This window comes from Salvelinus namaycush, chromosome 4, assembly GCF_016432855.1.
Source record: "Salvelinus namaycush isolate Seneca chromosome 4, SaNama_1.0, whole genome shotgun sequence".
Taxonomy (NCBI): domain Eukaryota; kingdom Metazoa; phylum Chordata; class Actinopteri; order Salmoniformes; family Salmonidae; genus Salvelinus; species Salvelinus namaycush.
Window position 1 is genome coordinate 44,722,770 of NC_052310.1, and position 25,629 is coordinate 44,748,398.

Below are 25,629 nucleotides of genomic sequence, written 5' to 3' on the forward strand. Positions count from 1 at the left end.
AGCTGGGGTGAAAGAGGAGTGATTACAATAGATGAAACCAAGTCTAGATTTAACTTTAGCCTGCAGCTTTGATATGTGCTGAGAGAAGGACAGTGTACCGTCTAGCCATACTCCCAAGTACTTGTATGAGGTGACTACCTCAAGCTCTAAACCCTCAGAGGTAGTAATCACACCTGTGGGGAGAGGGGTATTCTTCTTACCAAACCAGATGACCTTTGTTTTAGAGGTGTTCAGAACAGGGTTAAGGGAAGAGAAAGCGTGTTGGACACTAAGAAAGCTTTGTTGTAAAGCATTTATCACAAAATCCGGGGAGGGGCCAGCTGAGTATAAGACTGTATCATCTGCATATAAATGGATGAGAGAGCTTCCTACTGCCTGAGCTATCTTGTTGATGTAAATTGAGGAGAGCGTGGGGCCTAGGATCGAGCTTTGGAGTACTCCCTTGTTGACAGGCAGTGGCTGAGACAGAAAGATGTTCTGACATTATACACTGTACTCTTTGAGAGAGGTAGTTAGCAAACCAGGCCAAAGACCCCTTAGAGACACCAATACTCCTTACCTGATGTACTTGCGATGTTTTGAGTGGATCATTTATCTCCTGTCCAAATATTGACAGCAGTTGAACTGCTGTTATAATACGTTTAACTTGTGTATTCAAATCCATTTTTCATCAAATTACTCTGATACTGTATCCACCATAATAAACATGCTCTACCCTGCTGCACTACCTTTGAGTCCAAATCACATATTTTATATTGTTTCTTACTATAATCATAATACTATTATGAAGAATTCTGGAATAACAGTCTGTAGCACCATCCTCACCCCTTCTCCTCTGCTTCCTCACCCTTCATCCTTCCTTCACCTGTGTTTCAACTCTTTCTTAATGGGGCAGGGCTAAACAGTCTATGATTGAGGAAGCCAACCGCCAGAGCAGCTTTAGCAGCTTCACCTGTTGTGCCATCTCCTTCTGTAACAACGGGTCACTGCACAACAACCTGACCAAGTCAAAGAGCAACGTCACCTTTCTGTCAGACCACCACCCCCTGACCACTACCAATCCACTCTCTACAATGAAGAAGATGGGAACATCAGCAGTCACTATGGGACGGGGAGAGAGGGCTCTTTCTCCCCCTCCCCCTTTGGAGGGTCTGGGAAGGCCCGTATCATACCGACCATTCTCTATGGAGGGTCAGAGGGGTACGAGTTGCTGAAGATACAGGCTCTGCTGGACCCGGTCCAGTGGGAGCTGCAGCTGCTCCAGGCTGGGATGAAGGGCCAGGATGCCTTGGAGGGTTATGATGTCCAGAGCAGCCGCAACACAGAGGAGAGCAAGCTGTCGGTCAGGCCATGCAGGAGAGATGCCCCAGGGGAGGGCGTGACTCCAGGGGCTCCCTGACTTTCCTTCCACTACTGCGGAACCGGGACAGCATTGACATGCTGGAGCTGAGTGCGGAGACCCTGTTCTCCATCATGATCCGCATCTACAGCCCCATGTCAATAGGGAAGGATGTGCCCCCCATATCATCATCACACAGGGGGAGGGCTCCACGCCACAGGCCCACCCAGCCTGTCCCCAGGAAGTTCAGCTGCAGCATCTCCAGCTACATAGCCGCTGAGGCCTGCGAGATAACGGTGGAGATCATCCCTGACCCGCCTGAGAATCTGTCACCTCCCCCTCCACCTCATTCCTCTTCTCAATCGCCTCATTCTAGTCTTCCCCCTCCTTCTCCTCCTCCTCCTTCTCCCTTATCTCCTTCTCCAACTCCTTCCTCATCTCCTCCCCCTGCACCCTCCAATCCTCACTTCTGCGAGCCTGATCATTCTCACCCTCCCTCTTTCCCTCCCTCTCCTGTTGTCCGGAATCATGCCCCTCCACCACTGCCCCCACCACCTCCATCCCCTTTTTCTCCCTCTTTTGGATGGCCACGCCACACTGTTCAGTTTGTCCCAACCTCCCGGCCGCCCTTTTCCTCACTCTGCCCTGTCTCCTCCCGGGCTCCTCGGAACCAGAAGGAACCAGAAGGAACTCGGACACAAAGCAGATCTGGGTCCTGTGAGGAACCAAACCAGCCAAACCTGACCAGCACAGAATCTGTGGTCCTACCAAACTCAACCAAAAACACTAACTCCTCTGAGCTGGAAACAAGCCAACAAAGCACTAACAATGTGACCTCAGAGGTCCAGGAGCCGAGCCAATCAAAGCAGTCCAACGCAGAGTCTGTGATTGAGGAACTAAGAAATCGCTTTCCATCCCAATCCACCACTTTCTGATATTCTCTGTCTGATGTTTTTGTAAGTGTTATCATCAACAAAATAGTTTATTTTATAATAATCATGTCATCACAACTAACAGCAAGTGGGATCTAAGTAAGCAGAAAGATCCCATAGGTTTTCAGAAAAAGGGGCCGATCCTTAAGAGGTTTAAACTGAGGAAAATATTTAAATATCAAACACTGTCATCTTCCCAAATGTATAACACCTTGTTTTTTTTCTGTCACCAACCATCCTCTACCTACCCCCTGTTCTGCTAGAAATATTCCATTAAGTTCTCAAGGCTTGAGCAATATGTTGAAATGGACCTACATAAAAAGTACTCCTTTTATGTTGTACTCCCATACAATAGTTTTTTTTAACGAGAGTGGTCTATTATGTTCAATGCTTTTTTTGGCAGACAGATTAGAAATTGAGATAGGGGAAGAGGTTGGGCGAAGAGATGGGAGAAGGAAGGGAACTCACAGGGATTGAACCCAGGTCTATGTGAGTATGTAGATGGATAACTTTAGAGCCTTTATGACTCATTCATACAAACAAACTTCTTCTAAACCCACTCTCCCTTGAAAGTATCCAATCAGAAGCTTCACATTGTGAGCCTAATGGTTTTTCATTTCCCATGAGTACCCTGTTGAGTGGAGAGCTCTTATTATTCACAGAGGACAGTGCATTCGATCAGAATAGCCACAAAATCTATATAATACATCCTGAAGAAAAGAGTTTCATGAGAAAAACGCAGTCCCATTTACTTATTTCAAAACCATGCAAGGACATTTTATTTGTTTAAGAGTGCAGGAAAATTTCCACAACAACATTGAATTGTACAAACTTTCTAAAGTGATCTGAAGAGGGGATGGAATAGAGTGTGACACAGAGTTCAGATATTTCTCTAGATGTTTGCCATTGGGAATTGGTAGTTGAAGCTGTGGATTTATCAGTAGGCTGATGATGTTGTGGATGGAGAAAGTTAACTCCTAGGGGACATGTCTGTATACATCTGGCCCTTCTTTGGACACTGTGTTAACAAACCACCAAACGAGCTTCAATGCCATACAACACTCCTTCCGTGGCCTCCAACTGCTTTTAAATGCTAGTAAAACTAAGTGCTCTTCAACCGATTGCTGCCCGCACCCGCCCACCAGACTATCATCACTACTCTGAACGGTTCTGACTTAGAATATGTGGAGAACTACAAATACCTAGGTGTCTGGTTAGACTATAAACTCTCCTTCCAGACTCACATTAAGCAAAATTAAATCTAGAATCGGCTTCCTATTTCACAACAAAGCCTCCTTCACTCATGCTGCCAAACATACCCTCGTAAAACTGACTATCCTCCGATCCTTGACTTCGGTGATGTAATTTACAAAATAGCCTCCAACACTCTACTCAGCAAACTGGATGCAGTCTATCACAGCGCCATCCGTTTTGTCACTAAAGCCCCATATACTACCCACCTCTGCGACCTGTATGCTCTCGGGGCTGGCCCTCACTACATATTCGCCGCCAAACCCACTGGCTCCAGGTCATCTATAAGTCTATGCTAGGTAAAGCCCTGCCTTATCTCAGCTCACTGGTCACCATAGCAACACCCACCCATAGCACACGCTCCAGCAAGTATATTTCCCTGGTCATCCCCAAAGCCAACACTTCCTTTGGCCGCCTTTCCTTCCAGTTCTCTGCTACCAATGACTGGAACGAATTGCAAAAATCACTGAAGTTGGAGTCTTATATCTCCCTCTCTAACTTTAAGCATCAGCTGTCAGAGCAGCTTACCGATCACTGTACCTGTACACAGCCAATCTGTAAATAGCACACCTAACTACCTCATCCCCATATTGTTACTTATCCTTTTGCTCTTTTGCACCACAGTATCTCTACTTGCACATCATCATCTGCACATCTATCACTCCAGTGTTAATGCTAAATTGTAATTATTTTGCCTCTATGGCCTATTTATTGGCTTACCTCCCTACTCTTCTACATTTGCATACATAGATTTTTCCATTGTGTTATTGACTGTACGTTTGTTTATGTGTAACTCTGTGTTGTTGTTTTTGTCGCACTGCTTTGCTTTATCTTGGTCAGGTAGCAGTTGTAAATGAGAACTTGTTCTCAACTAGCCAACCTGGTTAAATTAAGGTGAAATAAAAATTCAAATAAAATGTCTGTACAGATCCTCACAGCATGCTAAACTAGTAGCTGCATTACGGCTCTCTGGAAGGGGCTTATTAGTCAACCAATTAAACATCAACCACTGGCACTGCTGTCCTCAGAGCTGTCAGCCTCTACTCTTAACTCCCTCACCCACACAAACTCTCTTTATTCTTTCTTGCTTTCTTGTCCTCTCGATCTCTGTTTCTCTTTCGCTTTCTTTTCCTTCTCCCTTTCTTGCTCTTTCTCTCTTTATTTCTCTACCTGACCCCTTTTTGTTATTCCTTTCATATATCCCTCTGACACACTACCATCGGTATCAATCTTCTTTTCAAGGCTCCTGCAGCTCTTTTTTTCTCTCTGCTCTCCCTCTCCCTCACTCCATCTGTTTGTTTCACCTCTAACCCTCCCTCATCCCTTCTCAATAACAGTTATATTTGATTCATCAGCCTTTCCCCTGGTGTTCCAGAACAGACCAAAGTCTGGCTAATTGTGTATTCTGTGTTCACCACATGGGGTAATCTCTTCTATCAAAAAGGCCCACAGCTCACATACTATTTTCTGGTTCAGGTGTGCTTTTTTGCTTCAGCCCATACAGCTGTAATTTCTAACAGATGTGATTATATTTTTTTGTTCCTTTGATGGCAATTATTGTCATCATAAACCATTACCTCACAGTGAATTCAATGCATCTAAGATAGGAAGAGACTCCCTCTTGGTTTCATCCGGGATGCATTAGTATTCAAGTGTTCATTAGTTATATGGAGTTGACAACTCTTCTGATTGTGCGTCCCCGCTCTCCCCCCTACTGCTCACTGCCTTCAGTATCTGTACAAAGGGCCACTTGTCTTGGTGCTTACTAAAGACTGCACCAGCCCAGCAGGCCATTCATCAACCCTACTCCCACCTAGCCAGTCCCATACTGGGAGGTGTGGTCGTATTGGCTATGATCTGTCCCTGGTCCTTGCCCCATAATAACAGATGACTGCTTTCCAGAGGAAGTTCACATCATCGCTCTCCCAGCGATGATGATAGACCTCCCAGTGAGAGTCCTCATTACTCAGACCCAAAGACACACTACAGTAGTATACCACTGGACCGTGAGGTCCCGGGGTGCTCCATTAAGCCATGTTTTCATTGACTTTAGATGCACTATGTCTGGGACACAGAGTTAGTTTTTTTTGTGGGGACAATCTGTGTTGCTTTATTTACTATTGAATAGTGTGAGGCGCAATTGAGTAAAGCATGAAGAATGCCTTTGAAAAAAGGGTGCAATACTGCTTTCCAAACCAGAAACTAAAATTCTTGAAAATAAGGCCAGGATTCAAGTAACCTCTGATAGCCGACAAACGCATAGCTTTCCATTTCTTTTGGTTAGGCAGTGTTAGATGTGTAACTGTGTTAGCGCTGTCAAATTGGTGATCGGTTGCTCTTGTAGTCATTGTCACAAAACAACACCCGTCCTTATATCCCACCCGCTTTAGAAGTTCAGAACAAGAAAGTGTAGGCTATGTAGAAATAATGACACTCAAATGTAAAATCATTCAACAAAATAATAGGGATTTATATCAGCCTAATTGAGGTGATATACTGTATGAAATGAGACTCGGAGAATCCAATGGCAATGTCCGCGATAGGTAACACCAGGGGCCGCTTGTGGATTTGACAGCTCTAGCGCAGTTAGCCTACACCTCCGAAACCGCCCAAACAAAGTGATAACAATCTATGCTTTTGTCATCTAATACAAGTTACCTCTGATCTGATTGAATCCTGGCCTAAATTAATCTGATATGAGTTATATGTTGTGACACCCACAAAGCTAACCATAGTCAAAAGATGTTTGAATTTAATGCAATAACAATTACATTTTTTCACATATATTTACATTGTACTAGCAAATGCATTCAAGAGACAATTGTGTGCCATAAAAATATTTATCCAATTGCTATTGGGAAGGAAATTGCTTAAATATGTCAACTTAAGTTTAGGGTTTCCTGACAAAAAAGTAGTAGCAGGTTATTGTTAAGTGTAGAGTATTTTGTTATTTCCTGTTTCTTTCTCCCCCACCTCATTATGTATTCAACTTTTCATTTGATCTGCCAAGCTGTCATTTTTATAATGGAGGAAAGAACATAAATAGATAACAACAATGTTTCTGTGTGCATTATTTTTTAAATAAAAAATGTAACCAATGGCTTGATACAAGAAATTGCAAAGTAAGTAATTCAACATGGTGGACCTAAAAACACAGCAGACAGAGGCACAGTATGTGGATGTATTGTGATGGAAGGTGTGGTGTGTATTTTTGTTGTTTGGGAAAGTGTGACATTCTGTGAGTGAGAAAAGAAATGGTTGCATATCCCAGAACCAATGTATGTCTGTGAGCAGGGGTTGTGAGAGAGCTTTCAGTTTTGTGCAGATGATGGATATACATTTTATAATGAATTATACTCATCTAATTTATGTATTTATTGTCCTATCATTGTGGAACAATTAAAAAAAAAAAAAATTATACATCAAATGTATTTATTTATGGTCCTATCTTGATAGAACGGTCAATAACCCTATACCCTAGACGCCCACCTAAACGACCCAGATACTAAAGAGAATTCCCTATCTGTTTTATGGGCCTGCTGTAAGCTGCCTGTATGCAGCCAAAATGCGGTCAGAGACCTACTAGAGCAGCACCGCCCCCCTCAAGATTCTGAGCCTGCCTGGCAGGGTTGGTCCTGCAAAACCAGAGCCCCCTGATGGGAGAGCATAATATACAAAGAAATTGACGACCTTGTACCTAGCCAGTGGGGATTCCAGTGGCGTGCCCCCACCCAGGCAGGGGCAGTGCTGGCAACACTAGCTGCAGTAACCCATGGGGAGGGGGTCACACTCGGACGTTCAGAGAGGGGGCATATTATTGTGGCCCTGGTGGCACAAAATCATCAAAGGTCTGACTGCACAGAAATGCTTGGGATATGGTCACAACAGGGGACCACAGGTAGGTGTTTTAGGGGAAGGGGGTATAGCTGATCTCCATCACCTAGGATATGACAATGGTTAATATAATCTCTACATTTTTGCCCATTTTTGCTTGGTTTTGCAGGCCTTCTCATATAGCTGCAACTGTATATTAATTTGTAAATCAAGACCTTTCTTGAGTTGGGCTCTGGGATGGTGCAACTGTTGAGCATCTGAGTGTATGTTTTTGGGGGAAATGGTTTGAGTGTGTGTGTGTGTGTGTGTGTGTGTGTGTGTGTGTGTGTGTGTGTGTGTGTGTGTGTGTGTGTGTGTGTGTGTGTGTGTGTGTGTGTGTGTGTGTGTGTGTGTGTGTATCCCAAAACTGTTGTGAGAAAGTAAAAGATGTTTAGGACAATATAGGATGAATCACAATAATTGTTCGCTAAATAATAATTGCTTGCCAAAATGTAATTTTTGTAATGGCAATACTGATAAGATGTAACAATCCTTTGCATAAACTTCCTATATTACTTCAAATATTAATATCTAATTATGTAAATGTAGATAAACAGGATTTTTAAATATATATATTTTTGAATAGCTATATATAATACAAATCGAGGTGAGGGTGATGGAAATGCTTTTGGCGGTTGATCTGCTTCTGTTCTGTGGGTGGCACTGTGTGCTCGTTTCGAAGGATGGGTCCCGGTCTCTCCAGGGCAATGGGATCCTGTGGGTCGGGGGTGGTCTGCCAGTCATTGGGATGACAACCCAACTCGGCATGAGGAGGGGTTTTAGCGGGTGGAATAGTGGGGACCAATTGGAGGTTTACCTAGTAGCAATGCAAATATCATGGTACAGCTATATAGACATTCAATCATCATGCTACTTTTTAATGGTAGGTTTTCAAACATATATTATGATAAATAGAATTGAAACTTGTGTCTCATTATGGTAATTGATTAAATAAGTATAGCCAGTTATAATTGTAATGGCTTAGCAGATAATAAGAAAAGACGATCAGTATTTACCTGGCTAAAAGAGAAGGAATATAATATCTATTGTTTACAGGAAACTCTTTTAACAGTTTCAGATTAAGTTTTGTGGAAAAGGGACTGGGTGGAGGGGCAAAATATATTTCTCCCAATGGCAAAGAAATTCAAAATGGGTGATGATATTAATTAACAGTAATTTTGATCCAAATGTGTAAATTGTTCAAACAGATCCTCAAGGTAGATGGAGGATTTTAAATATGTTATTGGACCATAAACAGATATGGTTTTTTAACCTATACAGTCCAAATAATGATGATCCACACTTCTTTGAAAATATATATACGAATTTATCAAATCTACAAGCAACATAAGACTCTATTATTATGGTGGGAGATTATTAATACTGTTTTAAATACCTTTATGGACCGTAAAGGAAATCATACTACAAACTATCACCCTCCGGCACTTAAGGAAATCATGAATGTCATGGATATATGGAGGCTTAAATACCCTGACCTAGTGAGATATACATGGCGGAGGATTAATCAAGCAAGTCGTCTTGATTACTTTCTTATGTCATTCTTTCTGGCACCAAATGTTTAAAACGTGTTGATAAGGGACAGAATCACGTAATTGGCATATGTATTATTCTTACAGAATTTCCACGTGGGGTAGGATATTGGAAATTTAATCAAAGCCTACTGGATGATAATTTGTTTTTAAGTAGGAGAGAATAGATTTATAACTGACTTTTTCCAAAATAACATACGTACAGCAGATCTCCTTATTGCATGGGACACTTTTAAATCTTCCTTTAGAGGCTATGGAGTTCAGTACTCATCTAAAAAAAGCAATTTAGGTCAGAATTGTCCGTATTAATAGAGGAAATTGAAGTACGAACAGTACAGATAGATAGCAAAACTGTTCCATTGAGGCTCAGAGTAAGTTAGAGGAAAACAAAAAGAAATGGAGGAACTTATTCACAAAAGATCCAGTGTAATATATTATAAAAGTAAAGTGAACTGGATGGAATATGGAGAAAAATGCACCAAATTATTTTTCAATCTTCAGCATAGAAATGCTACCAAATTTGTTTTACTGAAACTTGTTACAAATATTGGGGTCACTCATGATTCACCAAACAATATTTTGAATGAGAAAGTAAAGTATTTTAAGAATATGTTTTCGTTTCAGTCTCCTCCATCTCCACTAACCAAAGCAAATTGTATGGATTATTTTCCTATTAATAATGTAAAATTAACATCTGTACAGAAAGACTTAAATGAAAGCCAAATTACAGAGGAGGCACTTCTTGATGCAATTAAATCCTTTAAGTTCTGGAAAACTCCAGGGCTGGATGGCATACCAGTGGAGGTATACCAAACTTTTTTTTATATACTCAGAGGACCATTATTAGCATATTTTAAACACGCCTATATAAATTGTAGAATATCGGACACTCAACAAGAAGATCTGATTTCATTATTACTGAAACAGGATCCAAGTGGTGTATATATAATGATCCAGTCCATTTAAAAAATTTGAGGACTCTTACACTTCAGTGTTGTGATGCAAAAATTCTAGCTAAATGCTTAGCGCATAGAATTAAAAAGGTTTTGTCAGATATTATTCATCCTATTCAGACATGTTTTTAACATGGACAATACATTGGAGATAATATGAGACAAGTACTGGAAACTATAGAACACTATGAAATATCTGGGAAGCCTGGCCTGGTTTTCATAGCTGACTTTGAAAAGGCTTTTGATAAATTACGACTGGAGTTTATATATAAATGCCTGGAATATTACAATTTTGGAGAATCTCTTATACAATGGGTTAAAGTTATGTATAGTAACACTAGGTGTAAAATAGTAAAGGTGTAAAATAGAAAATAACAACTACATCTCAGAAAGTTTAAACTATCAAGAGGAGTAAACAAGGTTGCCACTATCGGCATATCTGTTTATTATTGTCATCGAAATGTTAGCTGTTAAAATTATAACCAACAATAATATTAAGGGATTTAGAAATCCATGGCTTAGGGCCTCCCGGGTGGCGCAGTGGTCTAGGGCACTGCATCGCAGTGCTAACTGCGCCACCAGAGTCTCTGGGTTAGCGCCCAGGCTCTGTCGCAGCCGGCCGCGACCGGGAGGTCCGTGGGGCGACGCACAATTGGCATAGCGTCGTCCGGGTTAGGGAGGGTTTGGCCGGTAGGGATATCCTTGTCTCATCGCGCTCCAGCGACTCCTGTGGCGGGCCGGGCGCAGTGCGCGCTAACCAAGGGGGCCAGGTACACGATGTTTCCTCCGACGCATTGGTGCGGCTGGCTTCCGGGTTGGAGGCGCGCTGTGTTAAGAAGCAGTGCGGCTTGGTTGGGTTGTGCTTCGGAGGACGCATGGCTTTCAACCTTCGTCTCTCCCGAGCCCGTACGGGAGTTGTAGCGATGAGACAAGATAGTAATTACTAGCGATTGGATACCACGAAAATTGGGGAGAAAATGGGATAAAATTTAAAAAATTAAAATAAAGAAATCCATGGCTTAAAAACAATTGTGTCATTGTACGCTTATGATTAATGTTTTCTTTTAAATACACAATTAGAATCCCTCCACAGTCTCATAGAGGATCTAGATATTTTTTCTTACCTCTCTGGATTAAAACCAAATTATGATAAATGTCCTATATTACGTATTAGATCACAAAAAAATTCAACTTTTACATTACCGTGTAGTTTACCAATAAAATGGTCTGACGGGGATGTGGACATATTCGGTATACATATCCCGAAAGAAAGAAATTATCTCACTCTAAAACATTTTAACAGAAAGTTGGCAAAAATAGATAAGATCTTGCTACCATGGAAAGGAAAATACCTGTCTATTTGTGGAAAAATCACCCTGACTAACTTTTTAGTCATATCACAGTTTACCTATTTGCTTATGGTTTTGCCTACACCTAGCGACCTGCTTTTTAAATTATATTTAATATTATTTGGAATGGTAAGACAGACCAAATTAAAAGGGCCTATTTACAGTGCCTTGCAAAAGTTTTCACCCCCTTAGTGTTTTTCCTATTTTGTTTCATTACAACCTGTAATTTAAATTGATTTTTATTTGGATGTCATGTAATGGACATAGACAAAATAGCCCAAATTGGTGAAGTGAAATGAAAAAAATTACTTGTTTCAAAAAATTCTAAACATTTTAAACAGAAAAGTGGTGCGTGCATATGTGTTCCCCCTTTGCTATGAAGCCCCTAAATAACATCTGGTGCAACCAATTACCTTCAGAAGTCACATAATAAGTTAAATAAAGTCCACTTATGTGCAATCTAAGTGTCACATGATCTGTCACATGATCTCAGTATCTATACACCTGTTCTGAAAGGCCCCAGAGTCTGCAACACCATTAAGCAAGAGGCACCACCAAGCAAGCGGCACTATGAAGACCAAGGAGCTCTCCAAACAGGTCAGGGACAAAGTTGTGGAGAAGTACAGATCAGGGTTGGGTTATAAAAAAAAATCTGAAACTTTGAACATCCCACGGAGCACCATTAAAGCGATTATTAAAAATGTTAAAGAATATGGCACGAAAACAAACCTGCCAAGAGAGTACCGCCCACCAAAACTCATGGACCAGGCAAGGAGGGCATTAATCAGAGAGGCAACAAAGAGACCAAAGATAACCCTGAAGGAGCTGCAAAGCTCCACCGCAGAGATTGGAGTATCTGTCCATAGGACCACTTTTAGCCATATACTCCACAGAGCTGGGCTTTAGGGAAGAGTGGCCAGAAAAAAAGCCATTGCTTAAAGAAAAAAATAGGCAAATACATTTGGTGTTCACCAAAAGGCATGTGAGAGACTCCCCAAACATATGGAAGAAGGTACTCTGGTCAGATGAGACTAAAATTGAGCTTTTTGGCCATCAAGGAACGTGCTATGTCTGGCTCAAACCAACACCTCTCATCAACCCGGGAATACCATCCCCACAGTGAAGCATGGTGGTGGCAGCATCATGCTGTGGGGATGTTTTTCATTGTCAGGGACTGGGAAACTGGTCAGAATTGAAGGAATGATGGATGGCGCTAAATATAGGGATATTCTTGAGGGAAACCTTTCAGTTTTCCAGAGATTTGAGACTGGGATGGAGGTTCACCTTCTAGCAGGACAATGACCCTAAGCATACTGCTAAAGCAACACTCAAGTGGTTTAAAGGGAAACATTAAATGTCTTGGAATGGCCTAGTCAAAGCCCAGACTTCAATCCAATTGAGAATCTGTGGTATGACTTAAAGATTGCTGTACACCAGCAGAGCCCATCCAACTTGAAGGAGCTGGAGCAGTTTTGCCTTGAAGAAAGGGCAAAAATCCCAGTGCCCACATGTGCCAAGCTTATAGAGACATTGACCCAGAGATTTGCAGCTGTAATTGCTGAAAAAGGTGGCTCTACAAATATTTGACTTTTGGTGGGTGAATAGTTATGCACACTCAAGTTTTTTTCTTGTTTGTTTTACAATAAAAATATTTTGCATTTTCAAAGTGGTAGGCATGTTGTTGAAATCAAATGATACAAACCCATCAAAAGTCAATTTTAAGTCGATAGTGCACGGTGAGTTATGTGGCTCTAGAAGGTTTAGAAAAGTCGCAGAATTACAAGACTACAGTGGGGCAAAAAAGTATTTAGTCAGCCACCAATTGTGCAAGTTCTCCCACTTAAAAAGATGAGAGAGGCCTGTAATTTTCATCACAGGTACACTTCAACTATGAGAGACAAAATGAGGGAAAAAAATCCAGAAAATCACATTGTAGGATTTTTTATGAATTTATTTACAAATTATGGTGGAAAATAAGTATTTGGTCACCTACAAACAAGCAAGATTTCTGTCTCTCACAGACCTGTAACTTCTTCTTTAAGAGGCTCCTCTGTGCCCCACTCGTTACCTGTGTTAATGGCACCTGTTTGAACTTGTTATCAGTATAAAAGACACCTGTCCACAACCTCAAACAGTCACACTCCAAACTCCACTATGGCCAAGACCAAAGAGCTGTCAAAGGACACCAGAAACAAAATTGTAGACCTGCACCAGGCTGGGAAGACTGCATCTGCAATAGGTAAGCAGCTTGGTTTGAAGAAATCAACTGTGGGAGCAATTATTAGGAAATGGAAGACATACAAGACCACTGATAATCTCCCTCGATCTGGGGCTCCACGCAAGATCTCACCCCGTGGGGTCAAAATGATCACAAGAACGGTGAGCAAAAATCCCAGAACCACACGGGGGGAACTAGTGAATGACCTGCAGAGAGCTGGGACCAAAGTAACAAAGCCTACCATCAGTAACACACTACGCCGCCAGGGACTCAAATCCTGCAGTGCCAGACGTGTCCCCCTGCTTAAGCCAGTACATGTCCAGGCCCGTCTGAAGTTTGCTAGAGAGCATTTGGATGATCCAGAAGAAGATTGGGAAAATGTCATATGGTCAGATGAAACCAAAATAGAACTTTTTGGTAAAAACTCAACTCGTCGTGTTTGGAGGACAAAGAATGCTGAGTTGCATCCAAAGAACACCATACCTACTGTGAAGCATGGGGGTGGAAACATCATGCTTTGGGGCTGTTTTTCTGCAAAGGGACCAGGACGACTGATCCGTGTAAAGGAAAGAATGAATGGGGCCATGTATTGTGAGATTTTGAGTGAAAACCTCCTTCCATCAGCAAGGGCATTGAAGATGAAACGTGGCTGGGTCTTTCAGCATGACAATGATCCCAAACACACCGCCCAGGCAACGAAGGAGTGGCTTTGTAAGAAGCATTTCAAGGTCCTGGAGTGGCCTTGCCAGTCTCCAGATCTCAACCCCATAGAAAATCTTTGGAGGGAGTTGAAAGTCCGTGTTGCCCAGCAACAGCCCCAAAACATCACTGCTCTAGAGGAGATCTGCATGGAGGAATGGGCCAAAATACCAGCAACAGTGTGTGAAAACCTTGTGAAGACTTACAGAAAACGTTTGACCTCTGTCATTGCCAACAAAGTATTGAGATAAACTTTTGTTATTGACCAAATACTTATTTTCCACCATAATTTGCAAATAAATTCGTAAAAAATCCTACAATGTGATTTTCTGGATTTTTTTTCTCATTTTGTCTGTCATCGTTGAAGTGTACCTATGATGAAAATTACAGGCCTCTCTCATCTTTTTAAGTGGGAGAACTTGCACAATTGGTAGCTGACTAAATACTTTTTTGCCCCACTGTATGTGCATTGAAACCCGCCTCGGCCCATAGAGACGTACCCTAAAGTTTCTGTCGGATAGCTCATTCATGGACCCCGTAGAAACGCCCGGAGAAATTACATTTTCAGCACTAATTAAGGTCGCTGCTCGGGCTCCAAATGACCTATCGAGCCGAAACTCGGGATTCGGGGTTGCCTCAGCTAGGCCTACACATAATGTCAGAACTGGACCTGCAGCTAGAACGTAACTACGTGTTTTAAGTTTTTATTATGGTTTAAACAGAAGGTCTGAATTTTGGGCCTGCTCTGAAATATGTGATAGTTGGCTTCTAAACGAGTTGGACAAAGAGAGTTTGGTTTCAGTATGTATCAGTTTGGTGTCAGAATGATATCTTATTGACTGATGGATGCTGACTTGATGGCTGACTTTTGTCAGTTTGCAATAAATTTAAACAGTGATGGACCATCACCAAATCAATTTCAATGAGCGATGGAGAGGAACCACTATCACTGCCTGGCCATCCCGAGTTCAACGGGCCAGTCAATTGGGCATTTCTACAGTATATTAGAGCATGTCAAATTCATGATGGTAAACGCCCATTGTAAGACATTGCAAATGGACAGCCGTGCGCCTGGTAATCTGAACGGGTTACCAGTAGCACATTTTTAAAATCATATTTAATGCCCACCCATGCCCATCCAATAGAGGCCCCTGGTCATTTTGGGCATTTTTCAAAAACATTTCAGAAAAACGACAGAGTCCCACTTCGCTCTCATTGCCCCAATGAGCGATGGAGAGGAACAACTATCACTGCTCGACCACCCCGAGTTCAATGGGCCAGTCAATTGGGCATTTCTGCAGTATATTAGACCATGTTCAATTGTGTATATGGTTTGCCCAATGGAAATAAGTTGCCATTCATTTTTGTCCATTTCATGGGGGTCTTCCCTTACCATTCAAATCGATGGACAACAAAGGGAACGCAGGAGTTAGAGGGCGCCTGGTCTCGGGCACACTTGTGCACCCGCTATGGCTCGTTCACCTTCGAGGGAATCCGGAAGTTTCCGAAGGAAGCTTTTCCGAGAGGATTCGAGGCCCCCTGAGCCCTCTCGTGAATCTACGACGGGTGAGTTGGATACTCCTGAGCCTATGCAGTTGGGAAGAGCAAGGTTATCAGTTGGGGAATGCTCACGGAGGATGAATAGTAACTGTTGTCTGTACTGTGGAGGGGCAGGACATTTTATAGCTACCTGCCCTATTAGGAAACCCTTGTCTCTAGTGGGTACCAGTACTATGGTGAGTCAGACTGGGAGTTCCCTATTTCCCATCACCCGCACACCCTTCTTTGTGCTTGTGCTGTGGGGAGACCAATCTAAGTTTCTCTGGGTGCTCATTGACTGGGGCTGATGAAAGTTTTATGGATGCCACTATTGCTACGAAGCTTGGTATTCCCACTCAGCCTCTCTCTGTTCCCATGGATGCTAGGGCACTGGACTACCGCTCTATAGGGGAAGTCACCCATAGTACTGTGCCCGTTCAATTACGGATTTCTGGTAACCACAGTGAGACCATACAGTTCCTCCTCATTGAATCTCCCCATGTTCCCGGTTGTTTTGGTATTTTCCTGGCTCCAAAATCACAATCATCTGATTGACTGGACCACAAGCTCCATCCTGGGTTGGAGCCCATTTTGCCATTCCCACTGCCTTCAAGCAGCACAGCCTTCCCCGAGTTGTCTTCTTCAGGATGTAAGCAAGACTGTGGATGTCTCTGCTATCCCCACAGAATACCATGACCTCCTGGCAGTGTTCAGTAAGGCACGTGCTACTTCCCTTCCGCCGCACCGTCCTTATGATTGTGCCATTGATCTTCTCCCAGGCACTACACCACCTCGGGGTTGGTTGTATTCTCTGTCCGGAAGAGTACATAGAGGAGTCTCTGGCCACTGGGACCATCCGTCCGTCTGCATCTTCTGCCGGCGCAGGGTTTTTCTTTGTGGAGAAGAAGGACAAGACACTGCGTCCGTGCATTGACTACCGGGGTCTTAACAAAATTACTGTTAAATATTGTTACCCCCTACCTCTCCTCTCCTCGCCGTATGAAACTCTCCAGGGGGCCACGATGTTTTCCAAGTTGGACCTTCGGAATGCCTACCACCTGGTTCGGATACGCGAGGGGGATGAATGGAAGACAGCCTTCAACACAGCCAGTGTACATCATGAGTACCAGGTCATGCCATTTGGACTCACCAATGCCCCCACTGTTTTCCAGGTTTTGGTAAACGATGTACTCCGGGACATGCTAAACCGCTTTGTGTTCGTTTACATTGACGACATCCAGTTTTTTTCCCGATCTTCCCAAGAACATGTACTTCATGTCAGACAGGTCCTTCAGCACCTCCTGGAGAACCAATTGTTCGTGAAAGCCAAGAAGTGTGAGTTCCACTGCTCTACTATCACCTTTCTCGGATATGTCATTGCTGAGGGCAATGTTCAGATGGATCCTGGAAAAGTGAAAGCAGTTTTGGATTGGCCTCAACCAACGTCCAGGGTGCAGTTGCAACGTTTTCTTGGTTTTGCTTACTTCTACCGCCGTTTCATTCAGGATTACAGCACCCTGGCAGCCCCCCTCTCAGCACTCACCTCTCCCAAGGTACCGTGTAAATGGTCTCCAGCTGTCGACAAAGCCTTTGTGAACCTGAAGCATCAGTTTACAACAGCACCCATCCTAATCCATCCAGACCCCTCGCATCAATTTGTGGTGGAAGTTGATGCTTTGGATGTTGGAGTGGGGCCCATCCTGTCCCAGCTATCTGCCCAGGACCAAAAGCTTCATCCCTGTGCCTTCCTGTCCGATCGTCTCAATCCTGCAGAGAGGAACTATGCTGTATTGAACCGAGAACTCCTGGCGGTTAAGATGGCGAAAGAGTGGAGGTACTGCCTGGAAGGAGCAGAACAGCCATTCTTGGTCTGGACTGAGCATAAAAACTTGGAATATTGCCGTACAGCCAAGCGCCTCAACTCCAGGCAGGCCCGGTGGGTCCTTTTGTTTCCCAGATTCAACTTCACCATTTCCTACCGCACAGGGTAAAAAAATGTGAAGCCAGACGCTCTCTCCCGCCTATACAGTTCCTATGCCACACCCACGACCTCCGAAACCATTCTCCCTACCTCATTCCTTGCTGCCACTGTGGATTGGGTTATTGAGAACCTGGTTCGCGAGGCGTAACGCTCCCAGCCTGGACCTGAAGGGAGCCCGGCTAACCGGCTGTTTGTCCCTAACCCAGTCCGATCCCGGGTCCTGGAATGGGCTCATTCCTCCAGGCTGACCTGTCATCCAGGGTTCCGTCATACACTAGCCTTCCTCCGACAACGTTTCTGGTGGCCCACAATGGTTCCTGACGTCACTGCCTTCGTCACCGCATGCACAGTGTGTGCTCAGAACAAGACTCCATGGCAAGCTCCTTCTGGCCTCTTCAGCCACTACCGGTCCCTCATCATCCCTGGTCTCATATATCTCTGGACTTTGTCACTGGGCTCCCTCCATCTGACGGCAAAACTGTCATTCTGACGGTAGTCGATCGGTTCTCCAAGACCGCCCATTTCATCCCTTTCCCCAAACTACCTTCTGCCAATGAGACGGCCCAGCTTATGGTGCAGCATGTTTTCTTGGTTCCATGGATTACCGGTAGACATGGTCTCCGATCGGGGTCCTCAGTTCTCGTCTCAGTTCTGGAAGGCGTTCTGCACCCATATTGGGTCGTCGGCCAGACTGCCATCCGGATTCCATCCCCAAACAAATGGTCAGTTGGAGCGAGCCAACCAAGACCTGGAAACCACCCTGAGATGCCTGGTCTCAACCAATCCCACTACCTGGAGCAGACAGCTGGTTTGGGTGGAGTATGCCCAGAACACCCTTCCCTGTTTGGCCACGGAACTCTCTCCATTTGAGTGTTCTTTGGGGTATCAACCTCCACTCTTCCCGGAACAAGAGGAAGAGGTCAGCGTACCCTCAGCCCAGATGTTTGTATCTGAAGAAGAGTTCAGGTGGTACTTCTCAAGACCAACTCCAGGTATCGTCGACAAGCGGACCATCGCCGGATTCCAGCTCCCCGCTACTGCATTGGGCAGAGGGTATGGCTTTCCACTCGGGACCTGCCCCTGCGGATAGAGTCCCGCAAACTGTCTCCCCGTTTCATTTGTCCTTTTCCCATCTCTAGAGTCCTTAGTTCCACTGCTGTCCGTCTTGCGTTACCGCGTACCCTCCGTATTCACCCTACTTTCCCTGTGTTCAGAATTAAGCCCGTGTCTCACTGTCCTTTGTCTTCTGATTCCATGCCCATCCCTCCCCCCCGGGTAATCGATGGCCAGCCAGCGTATACGGTGAGACGCCTCTTGAGGGTTCGACCACGGGGCAGGGGTTTCCAGTACCTGGTTGACTGGGAGGGTTATGGCCCGGAGGAGAGGTGCTGGGTTCCTGCTAAAGACATCTTGGACCCGGCCCTCATCGCCGACACCCCGGTCAGCCAGGTATGCGCCCAGGTAGGACGGGGTGTCCCTAGAGGGAGTACTGTCACGCCCCAACCCCTCTTTTACGCTGCTGCTACTCTCTGTTTATCTTATATTCATAGTCACTAACTATACATTCATGTACATACTACCTCTATTGGCCCGACCAACCAGTGCTCCCGCACATTGGCTAACCGGGCTATCTGCATTGTGTACCACCACCCACCAACCCCTCCTTTTGCGCTACTGCTACTCTCTGTTCATCATATATGCATAGTCACTTTAACCATAACCACATGTACATACTACCTCATTAAGCCTGACAAACCGGTGTCTGTATATAGCCTTGCTACTGCTTTTTCAACTGTCTTTTTACTGTTGTTTTATTTATTTTCTTACCTACACACACACACACACACACCTTTTTTTTCGCACTATTGGTTAGAGCCTGTAAGTAAGCATTTCACTGTAAGGTCTACACCTATTGTATTCGGCGCACATGACAAATAAACGTTGACTTGATTTGTCTCCACCCCCTCCAGGTGTCGCTTATTTTCCCCAGTGTATTTATCCTTGTGTTTCCTGTCTCTCTGTGCCAGTTAGTCTTGTATGTTTAGTCAAGTCAACCAGTGTGTTTTTCCCCGTACTCCTGTTATATTCTCTTTTGCTAGTCTTCCCGGTTTTGACCACTGCCTGACTCTGGACTACTTTCCCACCTGCCTGATCATCCTGCCTGCCCTGACCTTGAATCTGCCTGCCCTTCAGTACCTATTGGACTCTGAACTGGTTTTGACCTGTTGCCTGGGTCTCATCTGGGTCTCGCCTTGTGCCTTGATAGATACAATCTTCCCAGCTCCGCAGATTTTGCTGCGAGGAGGCAGAGTCATTAGATCATTTATTTTGATACTGTCCATATGTAGCTAGTTTTTGGTCACAGGTCCAGGAATGGCTGAAGAATTGCAACATTTACCTAGAGCTAATGCTGCAAATAACAATAATGGGTGATTTGAAAAGTCATAATCAATCGATTAAAAATATAATAATTATTTAAGGATATTTTTTTATTTTAATTTACAATCTGTAGAGACTATGAGAATAGAAAGGTTCAGTACTTTTGTGAAGCATCACAGCACCGTTGAAAAGTATATGGCAAATAGAAATCCAATATGGATGGTGTTAAGAGATGGATGGGAGGGGTTGAATGGAGCAGAAGGGTGGGACTAATAACAACAAGATGACAAATGTAAAACACACCTGGTCTGTAAAATGTATATAGGTTCAGAACATTTGTGAAACAGCACAGTTAAAAATATATGGTAAGTTGAAATCCAACTGGATGGACATCAGAAATAGAGGAAGGCCAGGACTAAAAACAATCAAAATATAACTACTGTAAAATAGACTGTGTCTGTAAAATGTGAATAGTATGTATAAGCTGGAAGTAGAAGCCTAAGTGTTATTTTTTATTAGTTTACTCAAATTGGGGGAGCCGTGGTAGGGTATGCTGGGAATAAAGAAAGAAGGTATATTAAAAAAAAAATTGGCTGTGTGTATATATGTGTATGTACAGTATATAAACTCTAATGTAAATGTCCTCTTGCTCAGTTGTGCACCGGGGCCTCCCACTCCTCTTTCTATTCCGGTTACAGCCAGCTTGCACTGTTCTATGAAGGGAGTAGCACACAGCGTTGTACGAGATCTTCAGTTTCTTGGAAATTTCTTGCATGGAATAGCCTTCATGTCTCAGAACAAGAATAGACTGATGAGTTTCAGAAGAAAGTTCTTTGTTTCTGGCCATTTTGAGCCTGAAATCGAACCAGCAAATGCTGATGCTCCAGATACTCAACTATTAAAGATGATGCACTCTCTATAAATGAAAATACATATATAAAGAGTTGAAGTCGGAAGTTTACATACACCTCAGCCAAATACATTTAAACTCAGTTTTTCACAATTTATGATAGTTAATCCTAGTAACAATCCCTGTCTTAGGTCAGTTAGGATCACCACTTTATTTTAGGAATGTGAAATGTCAGAATAATAGTAAAGATAATGATTTATTTCAGATTTTATTTCTTTCATCACATTCCCAGTGGGACAGAAGTTTACATACACTCAATTAGTACATGGTAGCATTGCCTTTAAAATGTTTAACTTGGGTCAAACGTTTCGGGTAGCCTTCCACAAGCTTCCCACAATAAGGTGCGTGAATTTTGGCCCAATCCTCCTGACAGAGCTGGTGTAACTGAGTCATGTTTGTAGGCCTCCTTGCTCGCACATGCTTTTTCACTTCTGCCCACAAATTTTCTATGGGATTGAGGTCGGGGCTTTGTGATGGCCACTCCAATACCTTGACTATGTTGTCCTGAAGCCATTTTGCCACAACTTTGGAAGTATGCTTGGGGTCATTGTCCATTTGGAAGACCCATTTGCAACCAAGCTTTAACTTCCTGACTGATGTCTTGAGATGTTGCTTCAATATATCCACATAATTGCCCTGCCCCATGATGCCATCTATTTTGTGAAGTGCACCAGTCCCTCCTGCAGCAAAGCACCCCCACAACATGATGCTCCCACCCCCGTGCTTCACGTTTGGGATGGTGTTCTTTGGCTTGCAAGTATCCTCCTTTTCCCTCCAAACATAACAATGGTCATTATGGCCAAACAGTTCTATTTTTGTTTCATCAGACCAGGGGACATTTCTCCAAAAAAGTATGATCTTTGTCCCCATGTGCAGTTGCAAACCGTTGTCTGCCTTTTTTATGGCGGTTTTGGAGCAGTGGCTTCTTCCTTGCTGAGCAGCCTTTCAGGTTATGCCGATATAGGACTCATTTTACTGTGGATATAGATACATTTGTACCTGTTTCCTCCAGCATCTTCACAAGGTCCTTTGCTGTTGTTCTGGTATTGATTTGCACTTTTCGCACTAATGTACATTCATCTCTAGGAGACAGAACGCGTCTCCTTCCTTAGCGGTATGACGGCTGCGTGGTCCCATGGTGTTTATACTTGCGTACTATTGTTTGTACAGATGAATGTGGTACCTTCAGGCAGTTGGAAATTGCTCCCAAGGATGAACCAGAATTGTGGAGGTCTACAATTTTTTTTCTGAGATCTTGTCTGATTTCTTTTGATTTTCCCATGATGTCAAGCAAAGAGGCACTGAGTTTGAAGGTAGGCCTTGAAATACATCCACAGCTACACCTCCAATTGACTCAAATTATGTAAATTAGTTTATCAGAAGCTTCTAAAGCCATTACATCATTTTCTGGAATTTTCCAAGTTGTTTAAAGGCACAGTCAACTTAGTGTATGTAAACGTCTGACCCACGGGATTTGTGATACAGTGAATTATAAGTGAAATCATCTGTCTGTCAACAATTGTTGGAAAAATTACTTGTGGCATGCACACAGTAGATTTCCAAACCGACTTGCCAAAACTATAGTTTGTTAACAAAAGATTTGTGGAGTGGTTGAGAAATGAGTTGTAATGACTAACCTAGGTGTATGTAAACTTCTGACTTCAACTGTATATATATATATATACTGTATATAGTTTCAAAAAAAGTTATTAAAAAAGTAAGTAATGTTGAAATCCCTTAACATTTCAGCAGAATATATGTTTTCTATTAATTCTTTCCTCTTTTTTTCATGGCCTACAGGCGAGGATACTGCAGACAGGTAGGCATTTTTATTGTGATGTATTTTTATGTTTTGTATTTTGTGCCAAGCCCATTTTTTTTCATGCTCAAGGGAGCTTGAGGCAGCTTTATTCTTCATCATTCTTATCTACCTCTCACTTGATGGAAAATACTGAATGAGATTTAGACGGGATGAGAGATAGTTGGCAGATTATTTTAACATTAGCGTCCCAGTTTTCATTTGGTTTGAAAACTGTTGGTGCCATGACATCTCTGTCATGACTTTCCCTCCTGGGTGAGCATCAAAGAGAGGCCCCTTTCTCCCACCAGAGAGGAAGGGGGGGAAGTGGGCCAGTCTCATGACTTTAACGACCAGTCTTAAACTCTCTCTCTGGACCTGCAGTATTGAACAAAGGAATCTAATGTGTGTAGAGAGAGAATATGCCTCCAAAACTCCAACATCCAAAAGTGGATAATGAAACAATATTCCTAACATAAAGAATGTGGGAAATGGGTGAAGGGGATCGAAACAATAAACATTTAGCATTTAGCATTTTGTGATGTCATTACGGAATGTGTAACAAGATAACTGTATCTTTAACTTTTTATGGCTGCAGGGGCAGTATTGAGTAGCTCTGTTTAAGGTGCCCATTTCAAACGGCCTCGTACTCAATTCTTGCTCGTACAATATGCATATTATTGTTATTATTGGATAGAAAACACTCTCTAGTTTCTATAGCCGTTTGAATTATGTCTCTGAGTGGAACAGAACTCATTCTACAGCACTTTTCCTGATATGGAGTGAGATTTCAGAAATGTTGGCCTCTGGTCCCAGGTCAGTTTTAAAGTCCCTGTAAATCCTATGAGGATACAAACACTGCCCACGCCTTCCTCTAGATGTCAGTAAGAGGTGACAATTTGAATGGAGTCGATTGCGCAATCAGGGCCTGTATAAAAGGCCAAAGACCGGATGTACCGTTCTTTTCCTGCTGCGCCTGACGCACGATGGACGTTGGACCTGCTCTCTTTCCAAGCTTGGGTTTAGCCACTTATATATTGCCGGTCATGTTTTTACTCGTTATAGGTGTTAAAAACATCATAAGGTAGTTAATTTAAACCGTTTTATAGCAATTTATATCCGTTTAGTGCGATTTTGAGGCAATTCTTGGTGATGCACTTTGAAGCGCCGGGCACGTTTCCAGTACCGGTCGAACGTTAGTGGGCATTTCGACGGACAAGAGGACATCTTTCGACCAAAAGAAGATTAGACCCAAGAAAGGATACATTGCCCAAGATTCTGATGGAAGATCACCTCATAGTAAGAAATATTTAAGATGATAAATCGTTGTTCTGTCGAAAAATGTTAAACGCATATTCCGCCATTTTCTTTGGTATAGCTTCGCTTGGCGAACCCTGTATTGCACAGTAAGGATAATTTTAGAAATGTAATTCAGCGATTGCATTAAGAACTAATTTGTCTTTCGATAGCTGTCCAACTTATATTTTTTTAGTCAAGTTTATGAATAGTTAATCATGAGACAAGATCACTGTCAAATATGGCGCCCGACATTTTCAGGCTAGTTTTGCTAGTATTGTCATTGTATAACCACGGTTTTTTGTGGCTAAATATGCACATTTTCGAACAAACTCTATATGTATGTTGTAATATGATGTTACAGGAGTGTCATCGGAAGAATTCTGAGAAGGTTAGTGAAAAAATTAATATATTTTGGCGATGATTACGTTATCGCTCTCTTTGGCTTGAATCAATGCTCTGGTAACGTTTGCACATGTGGTATGCTAATATAACGATTTATTGTGTTTTCGCTGTAAAACACTTAGAACATCTGAAATATTGTCTGAATTCACAAGATCTGTGTCTTTCCATTGCTGTGAGCTGTGTATTTTTAAGAAATGTTTTATGATTAGTAATTAGGTAATTCTCGTTGCTCTCTGTATTTATTCTAGTCGAGTTGTGATGGTGGGTGCAATTGTAAACTATGATTTCTACCTGAAATATGCACATTTTTCTAACAAAACCTATCCTATACAATAAATATGTTATCAGACTGTCATCTGATGAGGTTTTTTCTTGGTTAGTGGCTATCAATATCTTTATTTGGCCGAATTGGTGATAGCTACTGGTGGAGAGAAAAAATGGTGGACAAAGAAAAATGGTGTCTTTTGCTAACGTGGTTAGCTAATAGATTTACATATTTTGTCTTCCCTGTAAAACATTTTAAAAATCTGAAATGGTGGCTTTATTCACAAGATCTGTATCTTTCATTTGGTGTCTTGGACTTGTGATTTAATAATATTTAGATGCTACTATTTAATTGTGACGCTATGCTAGCGATGCTAATCAGTGTGGGGGGGGGGTGGGGGGATGTTGTCATAGGTGTACCGACCTCGGGCTTGCAGCCATAAGAGGTTATGAGCTTTCACAATGTAGATATCAGATTTAATTCTCAATGTTGAAAAATGTATATGATTAAATATGAACGCGTATCGTAATGATAAAAACTACAAGACCAGAAAGCATGGAGCGGTGGCTACACGCTGAAATTGTTTAAAACTACAAGCAAGAAAGCGTCGTGCAGTAGCTAGATGTTGAAATTGTTTAAAACTACAAGACCAGAAATCTTGGCGCAGTGGCTACACATTGAAATGGTTTAAAACTACCAGACCAGAAAATGGTAAGACTCCACCAAGACCACCGCGTGTACACCTCTGAGTGTTCGTTAGGCTGGATACATCAGAGACAAAGAAGCCTACTACAACTGAGGACATTGTGACGTCTGATGGACAACCAGAGACTTACACAACCTGAGACTTACATCGAACTACTCGCCATAGACAGACGAGTGGTTTCAACAG

General features: G+C 42.8%; 1 protein-coding gene across 1 annotated transcript in view; it reads left to right on the forward strand.

Moving 5' to 3' along the window:
- Positions 1–25,629, forward strand: part of LOC120045886 (protocadherin-15-like) — a 282,158-nt gene that overhangs the window by 251,277 nt on the left and 5,252 nt on the right. Inside the window, exon 31 of the mRNA XM_038990815.1 lies at positions 22,774–22,792. Within this exon, the coding sequence (XP_038846743.1) occupies positions 22,774–22,792 (19 nt within the window). The remainder of the gene's footprint in view (positions 1–22,773; positions 22,793–25,629) is intronic.